The sequence below is a fragment of the Mytilus trossulus genome, chromosome 9 (genome assembly GCF_036588685.1).
Source record: "Mytilus trossulus isolate FHL-02 chromosome 9, PNRI_Mtr1.1.1.hap1, whole genome shotgun sequence".
Lineage (NCBI taxonomy): Eukaryota > Metazoa > Mollusca > Bivalvia > Mytilida > Mytilidae > Mytilus > Mytilus trossulus.
In genome coordinates this window covers 73,189,155-73,211,948 of record NC_086381.1, presented here as the reverse complement: position 1 = coordinate 73,211,948, position 22,794 = coordinate 73,189,155, and the positions used below count along the sequence as shown (strand labels likewise).

Below are 22,794 nucleotides of genomic sequence, written 5' to 3'. Positions count from 1 at the left end.
TTAAGCAATAATCATAAATTGTTTTTGAGATACAGCACAACATGTAAAAAAAACCTCCTCCTTTTTTACAAAATACTCAATAACTCAAAAATAAAATTTTGAATCATCCCCAAAAAGTATCCAGATCTTCAGATTAATATAACAAAGACATGTGTAAAGTTTTAAGCAATAATCATAAATTGTTTTTGAGATATGGTGCGACATGTAAAAAAAACCTCCCCCTTTTTTTACAAAATACTTAATAACTCAAAAATTAAATTTTGAATCATCACCAAAAAGTATACAGATACAGTAGATTCCGGTTATTTGCATAGCCTATTTGTCAGACAAAATTATGCAATAAAGCGGAGTATGCTTATATCCGAAATACCAAATAACATCGATAGAACAGATCAGGAAATCCCTGTCAGACCCTGAAGAAAGACTATGCAATTAACCGAATTATGCTATTAAGCGGTATGCAATTAAGTGGAATCGACTGTATTAAGATTAATATAACTAAGAAGTGTTTAAAGTTTTAAGCCATAATCAAGAATCGTTTTTGAGATACGGTGCGACATGCGAAAAAAACGCACCCCTGTTTTAGTTACAAAGTGCCGTAACTCAAAAAGTTTTAATCTTTTTTTCACCAAAAAGTATACAGATCATTTGACCATCATAAGAAACAACTATGTTAAGTTTCATAAAATTTGGATTAGTCGTTATCAAGTTACGGTGCGACATGTTTACGCCGGACAGACAGACGGACGGACAGACAGACAGACAGACGGACGGACGGACACCGTACATTTGTATACCATAAAATATCCCGTCAAAATTTTGACGGGCGTATAAAATTTTGACGGGCGTATAAAAATGGAACAAAAGTCAATTGGTCTTGTTTTTGCCAAAATAAGTACAAAATTTACAACCCTTATCTAAACAAAAAGGTGGGTTTACAACCCCTACAGCCCTGTTAGTTCCACGACCGCATTATATATTTTTTTAATTGAAATGGAGTTAATATACCTTGTCGGAAATTTGAAGGTGTGGACATCTTTCCATTTGTCGGGCAAAAGTTGTAACTTTACATCTTTTCCTAAGGATTTCGAATCTTTCAACAAAGAAATATCTGGATAAGATGGTCCCAGATTTTTTTGTACTGGCTTTGACATGACACTGATGTGGCACTTAAGCTAAGTTCAATCATCGTCAATTCTTAACGTTTCAGTGGTCTAAATTGTCCTGATTTGTTGCTGGGTGTGTTTCTGCATGACTATCACTGTTGGTAGGCGTTTTTGTGAGAGAAATAAATGTCTAACGTTTGCCCTTTAGGCTTGTCACGCTTTGAACTGTTCATGTTTTATACGCTGCTTTTTACGTCGAGTACCAGAAGAAAATTCTCGCAAATAAATTAAAAACGATTTCGGTCAGGATTGATTTTACAGACGGAAATATTATTGTGACGTTATTAAAATAGTTATACTGTATCCTTTTCTACTTTGCTTGGTTAAGTTAGATTTAATATTTTTTACTCGTTTGTATTTTTATTTTATTTTTTGGCGTAAATTATTTTTTTAGACCCCGCGATGTGCACGCCATGGCGTGACAGCGTATATGGAGCTACGCCCCAGGCATGTAATTGTATTTTTTATTTAGTGTAAAAAAGTTTTGTTGGAGTTTTCCTGCGATATCTTTTCAGACTCATTTGTAAATTCTTGAATGCTTCTTTTATAAAAGAATCTGCAATGTTATCTTTGTTTACACTTAGTTTCTAAATGATTTTATTTCCTGGTTTTGACCAGTTTTTAAGATTTTCAAAATTTTTCTTTTGAGACCTTAAAACTAATTCCAAATTTTTAAATTTTTTTCCTCTAGTTTGCCTTGTTCTGAGCATTGGAACTTCATTTCTATTTACATGTCATCCTTAGTTCTATACCATATGATAACTTACTGATAACCTCTTTATTTCCGGGAGATCGTGGTGTTGATGATGTACCACAATTTAGCTCCCTTACAATCTGTTTATCCCCCCTAGATCTACAACCTATGATAACTTACTGATGACCTCTTTATTTCCTGGAGATCGTGGTGTTGATGATGTACCACAAGTTAGCTCCCTTACAATCTGTTTATCATCTTCCTTGGTCGACAGCCATTTATCACAGTGAAATTTATATACCTTCTTTGTCTTCAGATCTTCTACCTCTATATTGGCTAAATGCCAGGCTGCACCAAGTCCTGGAATAAACAATTAAATTTTCAATACATTTATGAAGGTTGGGATAACATAAAAATCATCCATGCTGAGTAAATAAATTTATCCAACAAATTGTTTGTCAAATATTTTGAATATACCAAATTTGGGAAAATAACTCATTTGGGTGACTGGTCCTTTTCCTGTTGATTTTGGTATCACAATACATTATCTAATTTATCATTTTCTTTGAAGATAAATTTTTTAACTTATACAATGTTTCATTTCCCTTACACAATGAGGAAAATATTGGCAAAATGATGGTTAAATGCAGTCAAAAGTTAACAATATCTGACCTTTATTATCATGCCAAACTCTGCACTTTGACATTTCTCCAACACTCAGCATGTCTTTAAATGTGAACACATCAACCTGGTCATTCTCAAAGGGATCTTTGAATGTCTCTGATTTGTCCAGATGTAACTGACCAGTATCACCATTGGCACCAAACAAAATAACATAAACATTGGCGTCTGTTCCTGCCCCTCGCACATTGGAGGTCTTAACACTTATCTTATAGGAGGTTTCTGAAATTATTGCAATACAAGTTAAATCAAACTTACCAGTATAAATAGTAAATAAAACATTTTCCAGATATTTAGTAAATTAACATGAGTGTGCATTCCACACTCAATGATAATTAGTTATCAAAGGTACCAGGATTATAATTTAGTACGCCAAACCTGCGTTTTGTCTACATAAGACTCATCAGTGACGGTCATATCAAAATATTTATAAAGCCAAACAAGTACAAAGTTGAAGAGCATTGAGGATTCAAAATTCCAAAAAAAGTTGTGCCAAATACAGCTAAGGTAACCTATGCCTGGGATAAGAAAATCCTTAGTTTTTGGAAAAGTTTTGCAAACAGGAAATTTCAGGCAAAAAAAGTATCTACTCTTTATTTTGATTTTCGTTTTCTAGGTTCATTTTTGTGATTTTCATACTTTTGCTGTACTAAGCTTTATTATGGCACTTAGTATAATAAGTGATGCATATGACCCTCATATTATCTTTATGTCTATTTTACTTACTGTCTAGAGCCTCTTTTCCTTTTATCTTAGCAGGAAGGTCTTTAGAATAACCTTTCTCTTTACTCAGCCAATCATCATGAATAAAATTAGTCTTTTCTCCAGTTTTCATGTTAAACAATGCAATCTGTTAACAGAAGGATAGATTGGTCCAATATAAATATGAAAGTTCTGTCGTTATATCAGATGTCCTCTTGCTATTACATTGTATACTATTTTGATCACAAAAGAAAGTTAATTCAAAATGTTCAACAGTTCTACAATTTTAATGACTTATTTAAATTGTCAAAATCTTTGAATCTGATCTAACTTATCATTAAGGATGATGATAATTCTTAATTTGTTATCCTTACATCTCACAATATTTGTCTTACATGCAAAAAAATTAAAAATGATTTCGCTTGGTTGTTCTCGCTTAACATATACATAACACTTTGAGGAAGAAAACTGAACTTTACAAATATCATTTTAGCATACTTGGCATTACAAACTTTTAGTTTAGATTTAGCAAATTCATTAAGATTTTTAAAACATCCCAGCTCCATAAGTAGACCACTAAAACAATTTTCCTTTAAAATGAGTGATCTTTTGCCTTTGCTACATTCTATTCTTTCCTTTCCTGTGAATATTAACTATAAAACTCATACTGACCTTTTCTAAGTACCAGGAAGCTCTACTTCCTTTACCGCTTGTCTCTACTCTCAGTTTCTTCAATGGACCAACATCTTCTATATCAAGCTGTAAAAAGAAAGGTTTTATTCATATTAATGACAAAATGAGCATGTTACATTAGTGAATCACTAAAAAAATGAAAAGCAGCACAAGGCCTTATATAAAATTGTAATGGTAACAGTATTACATTAGTATATCATAATAGTAATCCAACTGTATCCCTGAATTATCTGAATAATTTACTAGGCACAAGTTTACATCACATAAGGGGGGAAGAGGTACATGTTTTAAGTATTTTATTTTGTGCTAATAAAAATTTCTTTCTTTTTGATAACAATAACATAAAAAAGAAGATAAAACTTGATCAGTGTTACAAGTTACTTAGTATCTTTTTTCTTTTTTAATTTTGTCAGCTTCTTGTGGGACTAAAATAAAGCCCTATGGTCTTTCAAATATTCTACAAGCTTTATAAAATGTTTTGCCTGAAAAAGTGTGTGATGTGTGTGTGTGTACCAAGTGGCACACTCCATACCCCTAGTTCCAGCACCTATATTTTTGCAATTAATCGTCAACTTGCACAGGAATTTTACATTCCAAAACACTTTTTACAATATAAGAAACAAACCTTGATTAAATCCTCACTGCCTCTCTCAAATCTGTTCCCAGTCTTATCAAGAATTATGGGAGAGGAAGTTCCACTGGTACCAAATAAAGTTAATGTGATCTGCATGTCGGTACCAGCTTTCTCACGATCACCAGTTATCACTGTACATTCATAAGGTATCACTGCAAGAGGTTCAGGAAAACATTTATAATAAATTTTACAACTTACAATTATGAATAAATTAATTCCAACCCATGATATGGTTTACTAATTTTATTATATTTTTTCACAGATTAAAAGAATTTTTATTACCTTCAGAATAAAAATTTCCGAAACAAGAGCCCCGCCCCATGTGAATCTCATCAGCAAATCTTACCATGGAATTTAAACAGTATTATAGGCTGTCTCTGAAAAATTTATTTATAACTTTCAATGAAAACATCAATAACAGTTTTTAGAAAAATTAATTGGCTTACTTGGCTTATATGAGGTAACAGTACTGACTCCGTCGTCCAGAGTAAATGTTCTCTCTGTCTTGCCATCACTCTTGTCTCTAGCTAACCAGGTTCCACAGTTAAACAGGTAATGTTTGCCTTTAGAAGGTATATCTATTACCACTGATTTAACAAACCATCCTGTACCAGGGGCTGTTCCATCATGACCAACCTGTCAATAACAACCACAATTAAACAGGTAAAACAAGTGAAACTGCGAGCTACTGCTCACTGATGATACCCCCGCCGCAAGTGGATAATATTAATAGTGTAAAAATATGCAAGTGTTCGGTAAACAGGAAGTTGTCAAGTGATGAATCTGAAAACGCATCACACGGTATAGCTGACTAATATAAATCCTAAAACCAACTTTCAGAAATCCTTGTATTGTAGTTCCTGAGAAAAATGTGACGAAAATTTTCAACTTGGCTATCATGTGTAAAATCATACAAGTGTTCGGTAAACAGGAAGTTGTCAAGAGATCAATCTGAAAACGCATCACACGGTATAGCTGACTTAGATAAACCCTGAAACCAAATTTCAGAAATCTTTGTATTGTAGTTCCTGCGAAAAATGTGACGAAAATTTTCAACTTGGTTATCATGTGTAAAATCATACAAGTGTTCGGTAAACAGGAAGTTGTCAAGTGATCAATCTGAAAACGCATCACACGGTATAGCTGACTTAGATAAACCCTAAAACCAAATTTCAGAAATCCTTGTATTGTAGTTCCTGAGAAAAATGTGACGAAAGTTTCATGGGACGGACTGACGGACTGACTGACGGAAGGACTGACAGACAGAGGTAAAACAGTATACCCCCCCTTTTTTAAAGCGGGGGTATAATTACTATAACATGACCTGTCAATTCAACTAGCAACCACAATTAAACAAGTAAAATTTCAATGACCTTCCAATAACAAACACAACAAACAGATCTTTCATTTCAGTATTTACATATTCTTGTATCCACTTTTTCATATTTGTTCTGACAACATGAAGAAATCTTGATATTAAGCTTAAATAATGGCAGACATAACAAAAGAAATGACTGAAAGAAATTTCAAACAAACCAAAATAACAGCTTAGGTTCTAATAGTAAAAGAACGGACAGACAGACAGGCGAACGGACGCACAGACCAGAAAACATAATGCCCCTCTACCAGCGTAGGTGGGGCATAAAAAGACCAGAATAAAATATACATTAAATTCAGAAATAATTGAAGCCAAAAATGGGACAGATGAGTATCACAATAATAAAACAAGAATGTGTCCACAGTACACGGATGCCCCACTGGCACTATTATTTTCTATGTTTAGTGGACCGTGAAATTGGAATAAATTCTCTAATTTGGCATTAAAATTAGAATGATCTTATCAAATGGAACATGTATACTAAGTTTCAAGTTGATTGGACTTCTACTTTATCAAAAACTACCTTGACCAAAAACTTTAACCTGAAATTTGCACTATCATTTTCTATGTTCAGTGAACCGTAAAATTGGGGTCAAAACTCTAATTTGGCATTTAAATTAGAAAGATCATATCATAGGGCACATGTATACTAAGTTTCAAGTTGATTGGACTTCAACTTCATCAAAAACTACCTTGACCAAAAACTTTAACCTGAAGCGGGACAGACGGACGAACAGATGAACGGACGAACGGACACACAGACCAGAAAACATAATGCTCCTCTACTATCGTAGGTGGGGCATAAAAAGTATTCTGATATGTACTACAGCAGATTTCCCCTTAAAATTGTAAAATTTAATCTCACATTTTGGTCTATTCTTGAACAAGAGGCTGTCGGAGCGACAGCAAACCGGATTTATTAATATTTATCCGTGTCCTGGCATTTTTCAATATTACAAGAACCATAAATGATGCACGGTTAAAGTGAAAATCATCATTATCAAACTTGACCTCCATTTTGTCATCAGTAACAACATATTAAAATTTGAAAAGCTTTGGTTGAATGGTTCATGAGAAAATGCAACAACATGACTGGTAACACAATTTTTCAATCTTTCAAGAACCATAACTCCAGGACCGTAAAGTCAAAATCGTCATTATTAAACTTGACCTCCGTTATGTTGTCAGTAACAACATATTAAAATTTTAAAAGCTTTGGTTGAACGGTTCATGAGTTAATGCACGGACAGGACTGGAAACGCCATTTTTCAATCTTTCAAGAACCATAACTCCAGAACCGTAAAAGTCAAAATGGTCATTATTGAACTTGACCTCCATTTTGTTGTCAAAAACAACATATTTAAATTTTAAAAGCTTTGGTTGAACGGTTCATGTGTTAATGCAGGGACAGGACTGGAAACATCATTTTTCAATCTTTCAAGAACCATAACTCCAGAACCGTAAAAGTCAAAATGGTCATTATTGAACTTGACCTCCATTTTGTTATCAGTAACAACATATTAAAATTTTAAAAGCTTAGGTTGAACGGTTCATGAGTTAATGCACGAACAGGACTGGAAACGCCATTTTTCAATCTTTCAAGAACCATAACTCCAGAACCGTAAAAGTCAAAATCGTCATTATTGAACTTGACCTCCATTTTGTTTTCAGAAACAACATATTAAAATTTTAAAAACTTTGGTTAAACGGTTCATGAGTTAATGCACGGACAACATTTGGTTGCCGCCTGCCCGACTGCCCTGCCGTACATCCCCAAATCAATAACCGACATTTTTGTTACAATAAAAATCATAAATAATGCACACTGTAATATCTGAATTTATAGTACGAAATGTATTCAAATAATATTGGCCTAAATGCCATGTGTTCTGCCCTCCTTCTCCTCCTACCTTTATTTTTCTGACATCTTCCACATCTAATGCGTCCACAGTGATAGAATCAGTGCAGCCTGGTTCAAACTTCTCCTTGTCCAGGAACAGTTTACCAGTATGTTTATTTTTAGGTCCACAGATATCTACGTAGACATTGCTGACGGTACCATTGTCATCTCCATCACCCGTGGAAACACTAATCTTATAACTCACAGCTGTAATATATAACAGGAAAAATATTTATGGTGATAATTAATGTGTTTAAACTTCTTAGTCAATCTGATAAAACTGTCAATGAGTAACAACTTTCATATTTTTTACATTTAACTAGCAATATACTGGTTACTTATTCAATTTTTGATAACGATAATTTTACCTGAAGCTGACACATGCATACAAATATTCTTTACATTGTGATTTCCTTATTATTTTATTTTAGGCTATTTTTCCCTATTCTTTATTTTATTGGTTCATTTATTCTTTATAATTATTTATTTATTATTGTACAGATAATTTTGTGCCATGACCAGTATTTAATACAAAAAAGAAGAGTCTCGACCAAACATCCAGAATTTTTTTCACACAATCTCTGTCATTTTGAGATGACTTAAAAGTTGGTGTACTTTTTTCAAATTGTTGAAATCACACTAGATTTATAGCATCCACAAACTTGTATTGACTGTTTCTTTGAATTTACTTCATGAATTTTATAACCATTTTTTAAAAATCAGAAATGATGCAGGTCTTTGCTGAAAACTAATTAAATAATGGTGACAGCTGTCAAAGAATTTCAATTTCTTTATGAAATTAGTTTTGAGCTTGTGATCAATGTCAGGTGTGAATTAAAAACACAAGTAATAATGATAAGCAATCATTAGCCACTTATTCCCTGAGGCATTAATATAGTTATTAGGAGGTCCTCAGAATTATCATACTATACTGGAATGGTAGTTTTATTAAAGGAAAGGGATTAAAAAATAGAATCATGTGCAAAATAGCGATTAAGAAACCTCATCTCAATGAATTCACTGAAATCATTTCTGTAAAAAATAAAATTTGTCCTAAATCAAAATCTACCGTTTAGGACATATAGCTTTCAGTTTAGGTCATGACTGGCAAATATGAATGTTTTCTGACCCTTAGTATTGACACTAACACCAGTGAATATTACCCCACATACAATGTTATATTCAATTCAAGGTAAAATTTATCAACACTACTGCAATAAGCTATGTTACATGTCTTCAATTCTAAAGCAGGTAACAAATATAGGCATATACTAACATTGATTTCCTTACCAATATACAAAGCAGGAAAAATATAGCAGCAACATAAATGGATAAAAGGGAATAACTAAATTCTACTATGGACTAATTAATTTCGGGATTTATACTACTTATATTTATAGTTTGATAGGGAAAAATAATAATAAAAAAAAAAACCAATTAAATTAACTTCCTTTAAAGCAATTTGAACTGGTACTGTAAAAGCCACAACAAAAATAAATCTACAGAAGCCAAGATTAAGGGATTTTGTCTCCTTTGAATGACATTAGTCTTATATAACAAATATTCAACAACATTTTGGAATTCTTTTTTCAGCACTAAAAGGTAGGCCAGCATGAAAATGTGATCTGAATGAATCATCCATCATATTTTACATAAAATATCTAGATTTTTATTCAGGTTAACAACATAATTATTTTTTGGATACAATCCAAAATTCAAAACAATAAGTCATGTGCAACAATAACATATATAAGTTATATAATGCATTGCTGTGCTCAATTACCTCCACATTCTTTCAACATTTTTTTCCAACTTCCTACATATAGTATTAACATCAAATAAAGTAATGGTAAAATAAGCAATATCTTTAAATGCATCTTCACAAAAAAAAAATTAACAAAATATTTAACGTGAGCTGTGAGATGAAATTTAGTGCTGGTAGCAAAACCATCACAAACAAAATGTCTTAATAAAATTTATAATGAATCGGTGAAGAAATGAAATATAAGAATTTGACTTGACCTCAAAATCAGATAGTGGGAAAATAACAACCTATATAAAATTATACAAACAAATAATGTGCATGGTTGCCAAGAGGGTCCACACTTTGTAAAAAGAATTTAAAAAACCAAATTCATAAATAATTGTGTGCCACATACGTTGTTCTCCCTCAGGTATTCCCACTATACTGGAAGCCATTGACATCTGTTTTCTACTCATCCGGGGACTCTTGGAACTCTTCATGGAGTCCAGACTCAAACTGGAACCATACTTCATGGTGTTGATAGACCCTGTACTGGAACCCATTTCACCAGTGTAACCCTGTGTAATATAATATAGTCAAGATACTTTATGAAACTCATTTTGATGTTATACAAGCAGTATGTTATTAAAACAGCTTTTTCTATTGAAACATTGTTTGTTTTTATCAATTTATTCAAAATTTGAGAAAAAGAAATTCTAATAACTATAAACTTTTGAACTCAACTTGGGGGAAGGTTGAAGTTCATCGTCTCTGACAAAATAGCTAATGATCTTCCATAACTCAAAATTAAGCTACCTTGACCTATATAATTTCCAACTTCCTAATCATGACTCAAAGTTATCCTCCATTAAACCTCAAAAAAGTGACCCCAGACTATTTCGTAATTTGACCTCATTAATTCACTCACCTTGACATAAAGTGACCTTTCAATCTTGCCATCATCTTTATTCTTTGCCAGCCATCTCTCACAGTAGAACACATATACCTCATTATTGGCAGGATCTTTTATTTCTATCTTTCCTAAGTACCACGCTGATTTGAAGAAGCTTGAATTGTCATGGCGAACCTTGACCTTGTATAATTTTCCAAGATCAACAGCTTCAATTTTGAATACATCACACTACAAACAATAATAAAAACATTTATTTAAAAGATTGGTATGGTATCTCTACTTAAAACTATAAAAATGTCCCTCTGACTAAGCAGAAAAAAATGTTCATTATAGCAAAGACACCATTCAATTACACGCAATTCCATTATAACCAAGTATATGTAGTTAACCTTACAACAGATTATGGGTTTTCAATGATATATTTAAACATTGTGAAGTTATAAATGTCTGCAGTATCTTACATCAGATTATGAACTTTCAATGATATATTTAAACATTGTGTAGTTATAAATGTCTGTAGTATCTTACATGATTTCTCTCAAACTTGTCCATGTGAGTCTCAGATTTGACAAGTTTTCTCTCTCCAGCGTCCCCATTTTCACCGACAATATTGAGGAAGACATTAGCGTCTGTACCAGCACTGCTCTCATCTCCAGTAAAAACGCTTACTTCATAATTCTTCTCTGTAAATATAGAGTCAATATTTGGTTGAAACGAATTTTCTATGTACAGTGAAAAACTGTTTTACTTTTGCAATGTTGAAATACACAAGTGTTTTTTTTCAAATTTTGAAGTGAATGCAAAATGATTAGTTTAATATCCAAAGGCTGTTAGTCGAGAAAATTACTATAAATATAAATGATAAATAAACTTTATATTCACGGAGGATGAAGTTATAAATGATTAATAATAACATGATTTTCAATATGTTTCAATACCAAGATCATAACCAAATAATGGGAAAGAATTTGAAATTTGTTCTGGTTTTGTCATTGTTAATTTATATCAACTGTACACAATTAGTTACCTCTCTAAATTTATTATTATATTCAGAATTTTACCTTTAACTATACAAGACACTATACAAATTTAAATTTTAACTACCCTTCCAAAGATTTATCTTAACAAAAGGTATCTAACTTACTTTTGAGTTTATCCCTGAGTTTGACTTCTTTGACCTTTGACTGTCCTGATGATGTCATAATCTCTTGTAATTTCTGATCAGGAATCAACTCCCTTGAGGTACTGTAGTCATCTTCGTCTCTAGCCAACCATCGACCACATTGAAAGACATAGGTGTCAGATCCCTACAATCAAAGTATTATTTTAAGTTATATTTCAAAACACATGTTATCATTTATAACATATATTGGTGATAAAAAGAATTGATACACACTGTATAAAATTGTTATTTTATTACCATACAGTACATCCTATTCACAAAATATAAAAATAATTCTTTATAATTTGTTTGAGCAGGTGAGTGAATTATAGCATTTTGAATTGCATCTTTTGACTTTCATATTTTAATTATTTGTACATCTTTTTTGTACAAACTGTAATTTGTACAAAAAGGAAACTTGTACACAACATATTGATTGTACAAAGTTAATAGCTCACCAATTGTTGTAAAATCTTTTTCAAAATCACAAATTTAAAGATTGACAGAATATAAAACGCATCTTCTACTGACAACAAAGGTAATGCAATAATGCCTACAATTCTTTCTTAATGGCAAACTTTAAATTTACACTTATTTTCATATTATTTTTTTCAGAAAATTGAAGAAAAAAAAAAGCAAGGTGAAAACTGTGAACTCATTTGAATTGAATCTAATAAAACAATTATCTATGAGAGTAAATGAATTCACAGTCATATTACTTGGGAAAGGAAACGGATAAAGGACACTGTATACACATAAACAGCAACACACTGACAACAAAGCAACATTAAAGAGACTTGGAGGGTTATTTTTGGGGGGAGGGGGGCTCTTATTTGACATTTACATTTTTTCTCAGTCTTATATACAAACATTTATTAGACCGTTGGTTTTCCCGTTTGAATGGTTTTACACTAGTAATTTTGGGGCCCTTTATAGCTTGTTGTTCGGTGTGAGCCAAGGCTCCGTGTTGAAGGCCGTACTTTAACCTATAATGGTTTAATTTTTAAATTGTTATTTGGATGGAGAGTTGTCTCATTGGCACTCACACCACATCTTCCTATATCTATTTAAGTCTTATGTAGAAAGTTGGTACTAAATTTCAAATGAGAATGAATGGTTGTGTCTCTTGGCTTTCAAATTTTTAGCCTCAAGATTACCCAAAATCTTTAAAATATGGTGCATACAGGAGTACTAAAATATTGCAAACATTTTGAACAAAACATAACAAACAGCAAACAGTAACACAAAATAACTGCATTCACATAGCAAGCAAATATATAACAACTCTAGTTAGCTGAATGACAAATGAGCATTCAGTTTTAGCTAGCAAACACAACAGTTAAAGGTCATTCAAATTTACCAAGCAACCACAAGAGTTGAAGGCTCTAATTTAGCAGGCAACCACAACATTTAAAGGTTATTCAAATTCAGGTAGCAATCACAACAGTTAAAGGTCATTCATATTTAGCTATCAACCACAACAGTTAAAGGCCATTCATATTTAGCTATCAACCACAACAGTTGAAGGTCATTCAAATTTAGCAAGGAACCACAACAGTTGAAGGTCATTCAAATTTAGCTAGCAACCACAACATTTAAAGGTCATTCAAATTTAGCTAGCAACTACAAAAACAGAAACCTACATCCACACTCGGTTTCCTCTGGAACTTTGCATCTAACTGAAGATTAAAATATAAGCATTTAAACTCAACTGCTTAAAATGAATGTAACATATATAATCTGTTTTTAAATAAAGATACATGTAATACAACATTCAATATAAAGATATAAATATGGGAATTAATAATAATTGTTATTAGTTGTAATCAAAAATAAAGAAAAAAGGCTCATTCAGAAACCCTATTTTAATCTTTTTTTATGTTCATCTTTTTTGTCATCAATTTTTTTTAACATTTTTTCTGAGTTTTATGGAAAAACTGGATCCCTGTAATTTAAACTAAAAAAGTTGTTTTGATATCTTGAAATTGTAATAACATCTCTGTACAGATTTAGGGGAGCAGGTTGTCTGGGTCCCCCTTCCTTATGTGGATTTAGGGGAGCAGGTTGTCTGGGTCCTCCTTCCTTATGTGGATTTAGGGGAGCAGGTTGTCTGGGTCCCCCTTCCTTATGTGGATTTAGGGGAGCAGGTTGTCTGGGTCCTCCTTCCTTATGTGGATTTAGGGGAGCAGGTTGTCTGGGTCCTCCTTCCTTATGTGGATTTAGGGGAGCAGGTTGTCTGGGTCCCCCTTCCTTATGTGGATTTAGGGGAGCAGGTTGTCTGGGTCCCCCTTCCTTATGTGGATTTAGGGGAGCAGGTTGTCTGGGTCCCCCTTCCTTATGTGGATTTAGGGGAGCAGGTTGTCTGGGTCCCCCTTCCTTATGTGGATTTAGGGGAGCAGGTTGTCTGGGTCCCCCTTCCTTATGTGGATTTAGGGGAGCAGGTTGTCTGGGTCCCCCTTCCTTATGTGAATTTAGGGGAGCAGGTTGTCTGGGTCCCCCTTCCTTATGTGGATTTAGGGGAGCAGGTTGTCTGGGTCCCCCTTTCTTATGTGGAACATTATTTAGTTGACCTTTTAGGGATTGACAGAAACATGACTGAAGCGAGTCCCTCTAAGGCAGTCGGGGGACCCCCACTTATGAAAATTTCTGGATTCGCCACTGCTGTATCCTTATCATTCAACTGTACTTATGTTAATTTCATATTTTCCATTAATCTTAGAAGAGAAACAGAAACTATTTTAATGATGAAGTTCATCCCTTTTGCTCGGCTAACTGTGATAGATTTTATACCCAACATATGCACTAATGATGTAAAATTGTGTCATCAAAAAACCAAGTACATGTAGTTTGACAGAATATTAAGGTTTGGAATCAAACAATTATCTTTCAAGATAAAAAGCCATCAATATATTACTTAAAACACTTATATGATAAAACACGATGAGAAACACGATGAGAAACACGATGAGAAACACATTCTTCAAATAAAATAAAATGGATTCTGAATCAGCCTTTCTGTTACTATGCCAACTAATGTTACTATGGTTACAACAATATACAAACCTGATGAGCTGATCCCTTTAGAAGACATAAGATATTGAGAAGATTGAATGACAAGAACAAATCTTTGAATCATATTAGTCTAAGACATAGTATTAACAGACAAAGTGTGTATTACAGGAGGTGTGATGTGTCTTCAGGAAAACATTAAATATATATTAAGATTGCATGATGGCAAGAACTAAGAAATGTTAGAAACAGTAGTGCAAGATTTTCAATTTCTTATGAGAGAACAGTCCCGTTAATGACAAGTATGTGTTATAGTGCTTAGTATTATAAATACTATATCGCTACAGAAGATAACTAAATTCTGAGTTTGTTAATGTGAGTTGCATTTAAAGAATTTTACTTTTCTATTTGTACTTGTCCGCTTACCTTTTGTTTCTAAAATAAAGCAGGAGGATAATTTACTACATTGTAATTGGAATTTGGCCTTTTCTAGTGGATTTTAAGCATAAATTAGGATTTGCATTGCAAGGTTGATAATACAAAAAGGAAGATAATTTGGATTCCTGTAGGTCGTATATGAAATATAAAGCACTAACGTTAAATTGTCTTGTTGTAGGATGTTAGTTTAAAAATAAGACAGGTCAAATCTAGTTTTGATAAACTTGGAAACAAGCACTGAAAAATTATTGGTTATTTTACCTGACTGGTAGAAAGCTTTTTTCTTTAAAACCATTTTTCTTAACTTTCTCTTTCAATAAAACAATAACTTTCAGAAATCTCTTCATCTTTTACCTAAATATTGGGGAGAGAGCTCTTACAGCAGCAGGAGCAGTTGTAAGATTAAATAAGGTAATACAAATGTCATAAAGCCTCCTAACAAACAAAGTTATTTACCTTGTTTGAATCATGAAGTTTTCTGACTTCTATTTTATCTAATTTCCAGCCTGCAGTCATGCCTTCATTGTCATGCCAGATACGTAACTTCTCTATTGAATCTCCAACATCCTCCATCTATCACACAAAACATTATTAGTTAGTACCAACATTGGGGAAGATTTCACAATTGCAACAGTAAAAAAAACAAACACCATGTTTAAATTATTGGGATGCACAATTTATTCAATTTATCAAATTATTAGAATGCTCAATTTGTTGAATTATTGAAATTCTTAATATATCAAATTAATAGAATGCTCAACTTGACAATATTTGGAATGCTCAATTTGTCAATATTTGGAATGCCAAATTATAGGAATGTTATCAAATTTTTGAAATGCTCAATTTGTCAGTTCATTTTCTGAATTTATAAAAATAAAGCAAAGTTTTTGAGTCAGTGAGCTCCAAAGCAAAAATATAGCAATTTTGTAACTTGTATGCAATCATCACAAGTAACAGAAGACTTGAATGCCGTCTAGTTGTGACAATAAAAAGTTAAAAATCTATCTCTCCATATCTAATATCAATATCTCCTTTTCACACTTACCTCCACTGTAAAGAGATCCATTTTTCCTCTCTTGAATTTGCCATCTCTTTCTCGTTTAGAACACAATGGTTTCTCCTCTGTGATGACCTCCTTTCCATACAGACATATATAAACATTGGCTGAGGTACCAGCTCCTCGTTCATCTGCTGTATACGTTTTGATCTCATATGGAACACCTGCAATAGTCAAAGATGTTTATAAAAACAAAGAATATGGGTTCATGGGACACCACCTCTCACTCACACATCACATTCTTTGTTAGGTGAACTGTGAAATATCTGTCAAAACAACTGATTTTTTTTCACTTTGTTTGTATGTGCAACAATTTTTGCTGTAATTTATTTGTCATTTTTGTCTGGTCAATGAAAGCAACAATAAATGCATTTCTAAGTATAAAATCAAAGAATATGGGTTCATGCGTCATCTTCCACTGCTCAAATATTACATTTCTCTGTTCACTGACTTGTAAGGTCTGGTTCACAATACAATATGGTAAAAGTGAGACAGAATTGATCTACATTGATTAGATATGGCATTTCAGATTATGATGCTAAATTTGTGTACAGTATTTTTTTTTATGTTATTGTAGAAATTTGTCTTTTGAAAAATGATAGCAAAAATTTTCATTTCTAAATTTTTATAGGTCTTGTTTGGAAAAGTTCTGTGACTCGGATTACGAAACCTGTTTTCTGGGTAAAGTAATCATTCAGTTTATACTTGACTAGGAGTTTTTAAAATCAACACATAGTTCCTACGGGAAAATTCCTACTTACAAGGATTATATTCGACTGTTTCTAATTCCTGTGGGAATAGTTCTCTCTCTAACTGACAATCGTCCTTATTGTCTGCCAGCCATTTGCTACAAGGGAACGTCCAGCTACAGCCCAGAGATGGGGCATCTATGATAACTTTATCTAGGAACCACGCAGCACCAAGTAAACCGGAATTGTCATGGCCAATTCTGAAATAAAAATAATAAAAAATATTATTTCAAGATACTTATATTTCATCTGAACAAGTCATGTACTCTATACTTATAGAATATAAATGCCACGCCAAAAAACACCAAAAGAAACTTAACAATGGCAAGAATAATGGCAGTATATGAATTTCAAAGAGAGGAGTAAAGAATTATTTTCGTGCTATGTGCTTTGCCATTTTCATTTTATGTGCAGCTGTGAAAAAGGTTCGCTATTCACAGTGTTTTGTGAAATCGATAAAAGATCAGAGTGCAAGAGATTTTTAATAGTTGGTTCATCATAAAATGGAAATTTTATTTTGTGTTCGTCTGTGAAGATATCTCCCCTTTACATCCCTCTTCAAACCTTCTTTTTAAATTCAAACATAGGATCATAAAAAAGGCAAAAGTTTTCTTGCATCCCCTAAACCATCGATAATCTATAATTACAACCCACTATCATAATGATAATTTTGTATCTTAATGTATTATCATAATGTTTTTAAGTATACTAACTTGATCTTCTGTAGTTTACCAATGTTAACAGCCTCCAGTATAAACTCATCAGTGTGACCTGATTCAAACTTATTTTTATACGTCATGGACGACTTCAAAAACATTTTATCTGTAAGTATAAAAAAATATATTCTCAAAAAAAGGACATCTATAAAACTATTGAACAGTAATATTATCAAAATAATACCACATTAAAAATTTCACAAATATGGGAAAAACTGTAAAATGGTATTCATTACATTCTTTTTATCCTGTTTGACAATTGCTCCCAAAATAATGAATGATTATTGTTGAGTCTGCCACTTTTGTGGCAAAATCGAGACATAGCAATCCTACATTCCATCATCGTTGGTGTCCACAAATATTCACTCTGTCCTGGATTTGTACCAAACTTTGAAAGAAGCTTGTTTATGATCAAAAGCTAGTATCCACAAATCAATTTTGTAAAAATTTATTTCCTGTTTATCCATATATTACTTATAAATACAGTTAACATTACATACAATCTGCAGTTGAAGTTTTTAAAACATTTTTAGAATCATAAACCATACTAAATTTTTACCAGACTTTGACAGAAGCTTCTTACAATCAAAAGCTAGTATCAAGAGGAAAATTTTTAAATAATTTGTTTCCCTATAGACAACAGCAAAGGTTGGCGAGACACTGGATTCTGTGGAACTTAAGAATTATTTTCTTGATAATATATAACCTACCTGTATGGTCCTGATCTCCATACAGTACCATGTAAACATTAGCATCGGTCCCGGCACCAGATACAGTTCCTGTCACTACCTTGGTGTAGTATGTTGTCATGGCAGCTGAAATAAATAAAGGAACCATTTACAGAGACGATTTTTCCATTTATATAGATTAGTATCAACTTAATATCTTAAATAAATGTCGGAGAATTGTGCATCTGATGACTAAAATGATAAGAGTTCTTTATGGCTTCTATTAACCATTTAAAATAGAAGAATAATAATAGTTTTTCACAAGAATAATAATAGTTTTTCACATTTTGCTTGAAAAGTATAGAATTAGGAAACACTAAGGGAATTTCCCAATACTGCTGATGTTTACCTTTAATTTCTAATGCTACATCTTGTCTAGCACCATCTTTCTTTCCTACTGATTTCTCTAGGACAGATTTGTCAACAGGAATTAACTCCCTTGAAATCTGACCATCGTCTTTACCAACAGCCAACCACTTCTGGCACAGGAAGTAATACCTATAAAATAGTGAGAAAATACAAATAATAATCATATACAATTAGTATTAATTGTGAGGCACCCTTTGAGACTTTTATCTTGTAATGTTCTCATGTAGCTGTGTTTTTGTCTGTTATACCAGTATTGTTGTTTAAAATGCTTTTTTCTAAATTGATTTTTATTGCACACCATATCTTGACTTCTATTTTGGTTAAATAGCTTGTTTTTTGGTATACTGACCCCAGAATTGACATAATACTTTAAGTTTTACTGAATCTGATTTCATTTTACACACAGAAGTGACATGAAAATATCCTGGTGTCAAGCATGAAAATGTCATCACAAGGGGTGTGCCATATTACCATGGGTTTTCATTCAAGTGCTTGTGTCAAACTAGATAAATGTCGTAGACTTTTTAATGGAAATCTATCTCAATCACTACATTGCATAATTTTGTCAAAATAAAAAGTGCAGTTTGAATTTTGACAGAATTATTTGTATTCAGCATTTTCTTGAAACAGCAAAAATTAATAACTCTTCTGTGTTCTCTGTTTACGAATTTACATTCAAAATAAACAGTATCAGTTTTTTGAATTTTGATGAATGCAAAGTATTTACGTTTTTTTTCTCCTGTTATCCACCACTTCAATCTTATCTAGGTACCAGGCTGCTCCAATGCCTTTGTTGTCATGACGAACTTTTAGTTTGACAAGTTTTCCTAAGTCAATGGCCTTTAGATTAAAGGTATCAAGCTGTAAATGAAACAAAACGTATGTTATAGTAAAATTAATAAAAAATATGGGAACAGTAAAATTTCCAATTAATGAAGATGAAGATTTCCCCTACATAATTTTGAGACAAACAAAGTTTTGGTGTATAAGTTGGAAATACTACATATGTGTCAACATTTAAAATTTTGGGGAGGAGTTATTTTTGCTTATTCAGTTGAGAAAAATAACCTGTGTGAACAATTAAACATTGTTGATTAATCTGTGAATTTAAACCCCAGATTGGGAAAAAAGTATGCATTGAAATTAAAAAAATATCAAATTTTTCAAAATCTCCTCAATTCCTTCAATAAAGAATTTGAGAATAATGAATTATTTAGGTTTTATTTGGGAAAAAAAGAAAGAAATACAGAAGATAAACACAGACTTACTTTTCCTGTTTCAAACTTGTTCATGTTGTCAGCAGAATCTTTGAGAGGTCTTTCTCCAGAATCATGTTTTTCACCGTACAAGTTGATAAAGACATTAGCATCAGTTCCAGCTCCACTTGTTTTACCAGTGTAAACTTTAACCGTGTATTCCACCTCTGTAAAAGATATAAATGATTGATAATTTAAAATGTAACATTAGTTTCTCACCTATGTATAATTTCTATGCTGTTTTTTTTCTTTTTTTCGACTGACTCAGTTGTCTCATTGCAGATAAATCAGGAGGATCATGATCAAGTAATAAACAAAAAAGGCCAGCTGAATTTTCATATACCATTATACTAATAATTGTAGGTAGTCACAATGATGGCTGGTTAAATTGAGATGATGATTTTACTGAATTCATTTTGCCAAAAAATTAGGAATATCAGCTACAGAAGTATTGTAAGCAAAAGGAAAGTGATTTTCAATTCTCAAGCAAATTTTTTAAAGCAGAACATACCCTCTAATCCATGAAGTGCTTTTCCCTGCTCATCAGATGGTAATAATTCTCTCTCGATAGCTTTGTCATCTTCAGATGAATCAAACCATCTGTCGACAAAGAACCAATAATCTTCCGTTTCTTCTCCGTCATAAACATCAACAACATCCTCTTCTTCAATCTTTTTCAAGTTCGGTTTTCTACTTTTTCGTGATGTACTTCTGCGTCTGCGCGGAGTACTTGAGGAGCTTGAATCTGAGTCTGAATCATCATGAACTTCAGCTAGAATTTCTTTCCGTCTTTCCTGTTCTGTTGGACCTTTCTTCTTTTGTCTTTTCTTTGTTCCAGCTCTTGGTCTTCTTCTTATAAGCACCTGACATAAAATTCAGAAGAAATAAAATTTGGTATGGCTAGCTTCGGGAATCTCAGTTTATATAAAAATACAAACCAGCTTTGGGATTTTAAAACCCGATACATCTCAGGTCGGGAGACTTTAAGACAGTCTAAACTTTTGAAGAGAAAATTGGAGATTTAAAGACAACAGGATCATATGTATTGACTAGTTATTGACTAGCTATTGATTAACAGTATTTTTTACTCTCAAAAACTAAGTAAGTACTATCCAGAACAAATATAACAATATTAAAATAATATCTACAACTCTTGTTCTATATAATGAACCTTACCTTATTTAAATGCCAACCAGATGCTAATTTCTTGGCATCGTGTCCAATTCTTATCTTTGATATCTGACCAACATCTAATGCTTCAATCTGTAAAAAATTACATATACTAAATTTCAAATATAGGGATACATGAATACACAAATATCAACCAGAGATATTGAGAGTTCCTATAATACTGGGTACTTAATCACAAATATTATACACAAATATCAACCAGAGATATTGAGAGTTCCTATAATACTGGTTATTAAATCACAAATATACTCTATGTTCATATGTATATAAAATTACAAATGCAACTTAAAGATGTCACTTGACAGATTTTTCACACCTAGTCCTTACAATTTGTAATAGTAAAGTCATTGTGACCTACATTTTACACTTGATTAATTTAGACATGTTTGCTTTACTCTGAAGTTCATTGCGATATGTAAAAGTACACAAATAATAAAACAAACCTTGAATATATCTTTCTGTCCCCTTTCAAAGTTATCACTTCTGTTGCGTAATTGTGTTTTTTCTGTCTTTCCATCCACACCATACAGTTGAAGGAAAACATTAGCATCAGTTCCTGCACCACGTTTGTCTGTTGTCCAGATTGTAACCTCATATGGTATTCCTACAAAAAGTAATATATTGGTATAAAATAGAATATCCGAAACCATACATGTACTAAAGGATGGAATTAAATTGTTGACTTTCCATATTCTAGAAAATATTTTAAGACACTTGAATGGATTAGCCAGAGTTCATTCTGACAGTAAGTAAGGTTCTTTGTTTCAAAGAATAAAATCTAGATATATAACAAAGTTCTTAAAAAAATATATTTTAACATACAATACCCAATACATTGCCTTTAAGTATTGGGTATTGTAACTCCAATTTATTACCAAAGGCACTGTAGGCTAGCCTATATCATGGCAGCCAGTTTCAAGAGGTCTGAGGAGGACGAAGCTGTATTGCCCAAATAAAACAAGTGACCTTTGCTAGGAAAACCAGCAATCATAGTTAATTAAGATGGGAGCCAATGGTACCATCTATAGGACTTTTCAGAAATGTTTCACAATGTGTGTTTTCACAATTTGTGTCCACTTCCACTTCTAACGGGTGGAAATGACAAAATTCACTCAAGCTGTTATATTTTTTTAGAAAATTTGGTTTTACATGAGGAGAAGGATCTGCTTACTCTTCTAGCGCATGTGAGATCAATTTCAGTTAACTGCAAAAAACAAATTAATGACAAGGTGGACATGATGAAACTAATTTTAATTTACATTAGTTATCTTGTCTTCCAATTGTTTTCATAATTTAGGATTCAAACTACCAAGATTATATCTCCAGTAGTTTTATTTTTTACAAAAATCTAAAGAGAAAATTTACTTATGAACTTAGCTTAATCTAGTATAATTTGTAATCAATTCTAGATATAGAATTTTCAATAAAATAGCATAAAGTTCTTGCTTTCAAAACTTCAAATTCTGTTGCCATAGTTTGATCATTTTCCTTATTCTTATTATGCTATTTATATTTAACTAAATATAGCATATTATAATACAACTTTAGAAAGAAAATTATTTATTATTGTGAATATGAAAATATCACGACAAAGTGAGCTCAAATAATACCACA

General features: G+C 32.3%; 1 protein-coding gene across 5 annotated transcripts in view; it reads right to left on the bottom strand.

Annotated features, from left to right (window-relative positions):
• Nucleotides 1–22,794, bottom strand: part of LOC134683379 (lipoxygenase homology domain-containing protein 1-like) — a 64,631-nt gene that overhangs the window by 5,752 nt on the left and 36,085 nt on the right. For 2 of the 5 annotated variants that reach the window (XM_063542654.1, XM_063542658.1), the window contains 23 exons: nt 21,624–21,784; nt 21,166–21,252; nt 20,501–20,852; nt 20,002–20,156; nt 19,461–19,594; nt 18,714–18,862; nt 18,347–18,451; nt 17,634–17,742; nt 16,933–17,120; nt 16,160–16,335; nt 15,571–15,687; nt 13,311–13,346; nt 11,650–11,812; nt 11,034–11,188; nt 10,521–10,733; nt 10,008–10,170; nt 7,859–8,055; nt 5,017–5,206; nt 4,562–4,722; nt 3,916–4,002; nt 3,268–3,391; nt 2,533–2,763; nt 2,041–2,220 (listed from right to left, as the gene is read on the bottom strand). In XM_063542654.1, the coding sequence (XP_063398724.1) occupies nt 2,041–2,220; nt 2,533–2,763; nt 3,268–3,391; nt 3,916–4,002; nt 4,562–4,722; nt 5,017–5,206; nt 7,859–8,055; nt 10,008–10,170; nt 10,521–10,733; nt 11,034–11,188; nt 11,650–11,812; nt 13,311–13,346; nt 15,571–15,687; nt 16,160–16,335; nt 16,933–17,120; nt 17,634–17,742; nt 18,347–18,451; nt 18,714–18,862; nt 19,461–19,594; nt 20,002–20,156; nt 20,501–20,852; nt 21,166–21,252; nt 21,624–21,784 (3,633 nt within the window). Of the gene's footprint in view, nt 1–2,040; nt 2,221–2,532; nt 2,764–3,267; nt 3,392–3,915; nt 4,003–4,561; nt 4,723–5,016; nt 5,207–7,858; nt 8,056–10,007; nt 10,171–10,520; nt 10,734–11,033; nt 11,189–11,649; nt 11,813–13,310; nt 13,347–14,730; nt 14,746–15,570; nt 15,688–16,159; nt 16,336–16,932; nt 17,121–17,633; nt 17,743–18,346; nt 18,452–18,713; nt 18,863–19,460; nt 19,595–20,001; nt 20,157–20,500; nt 20,853–21,165; nt 21,253–21,623; nt 21,785–22,794 lie in introns of all 5 variants that reach the window. The other 3 variants (XM_063542657.1, XM_063542659.1, XM_063542655.1) reach the window with 2 other exon arrangements.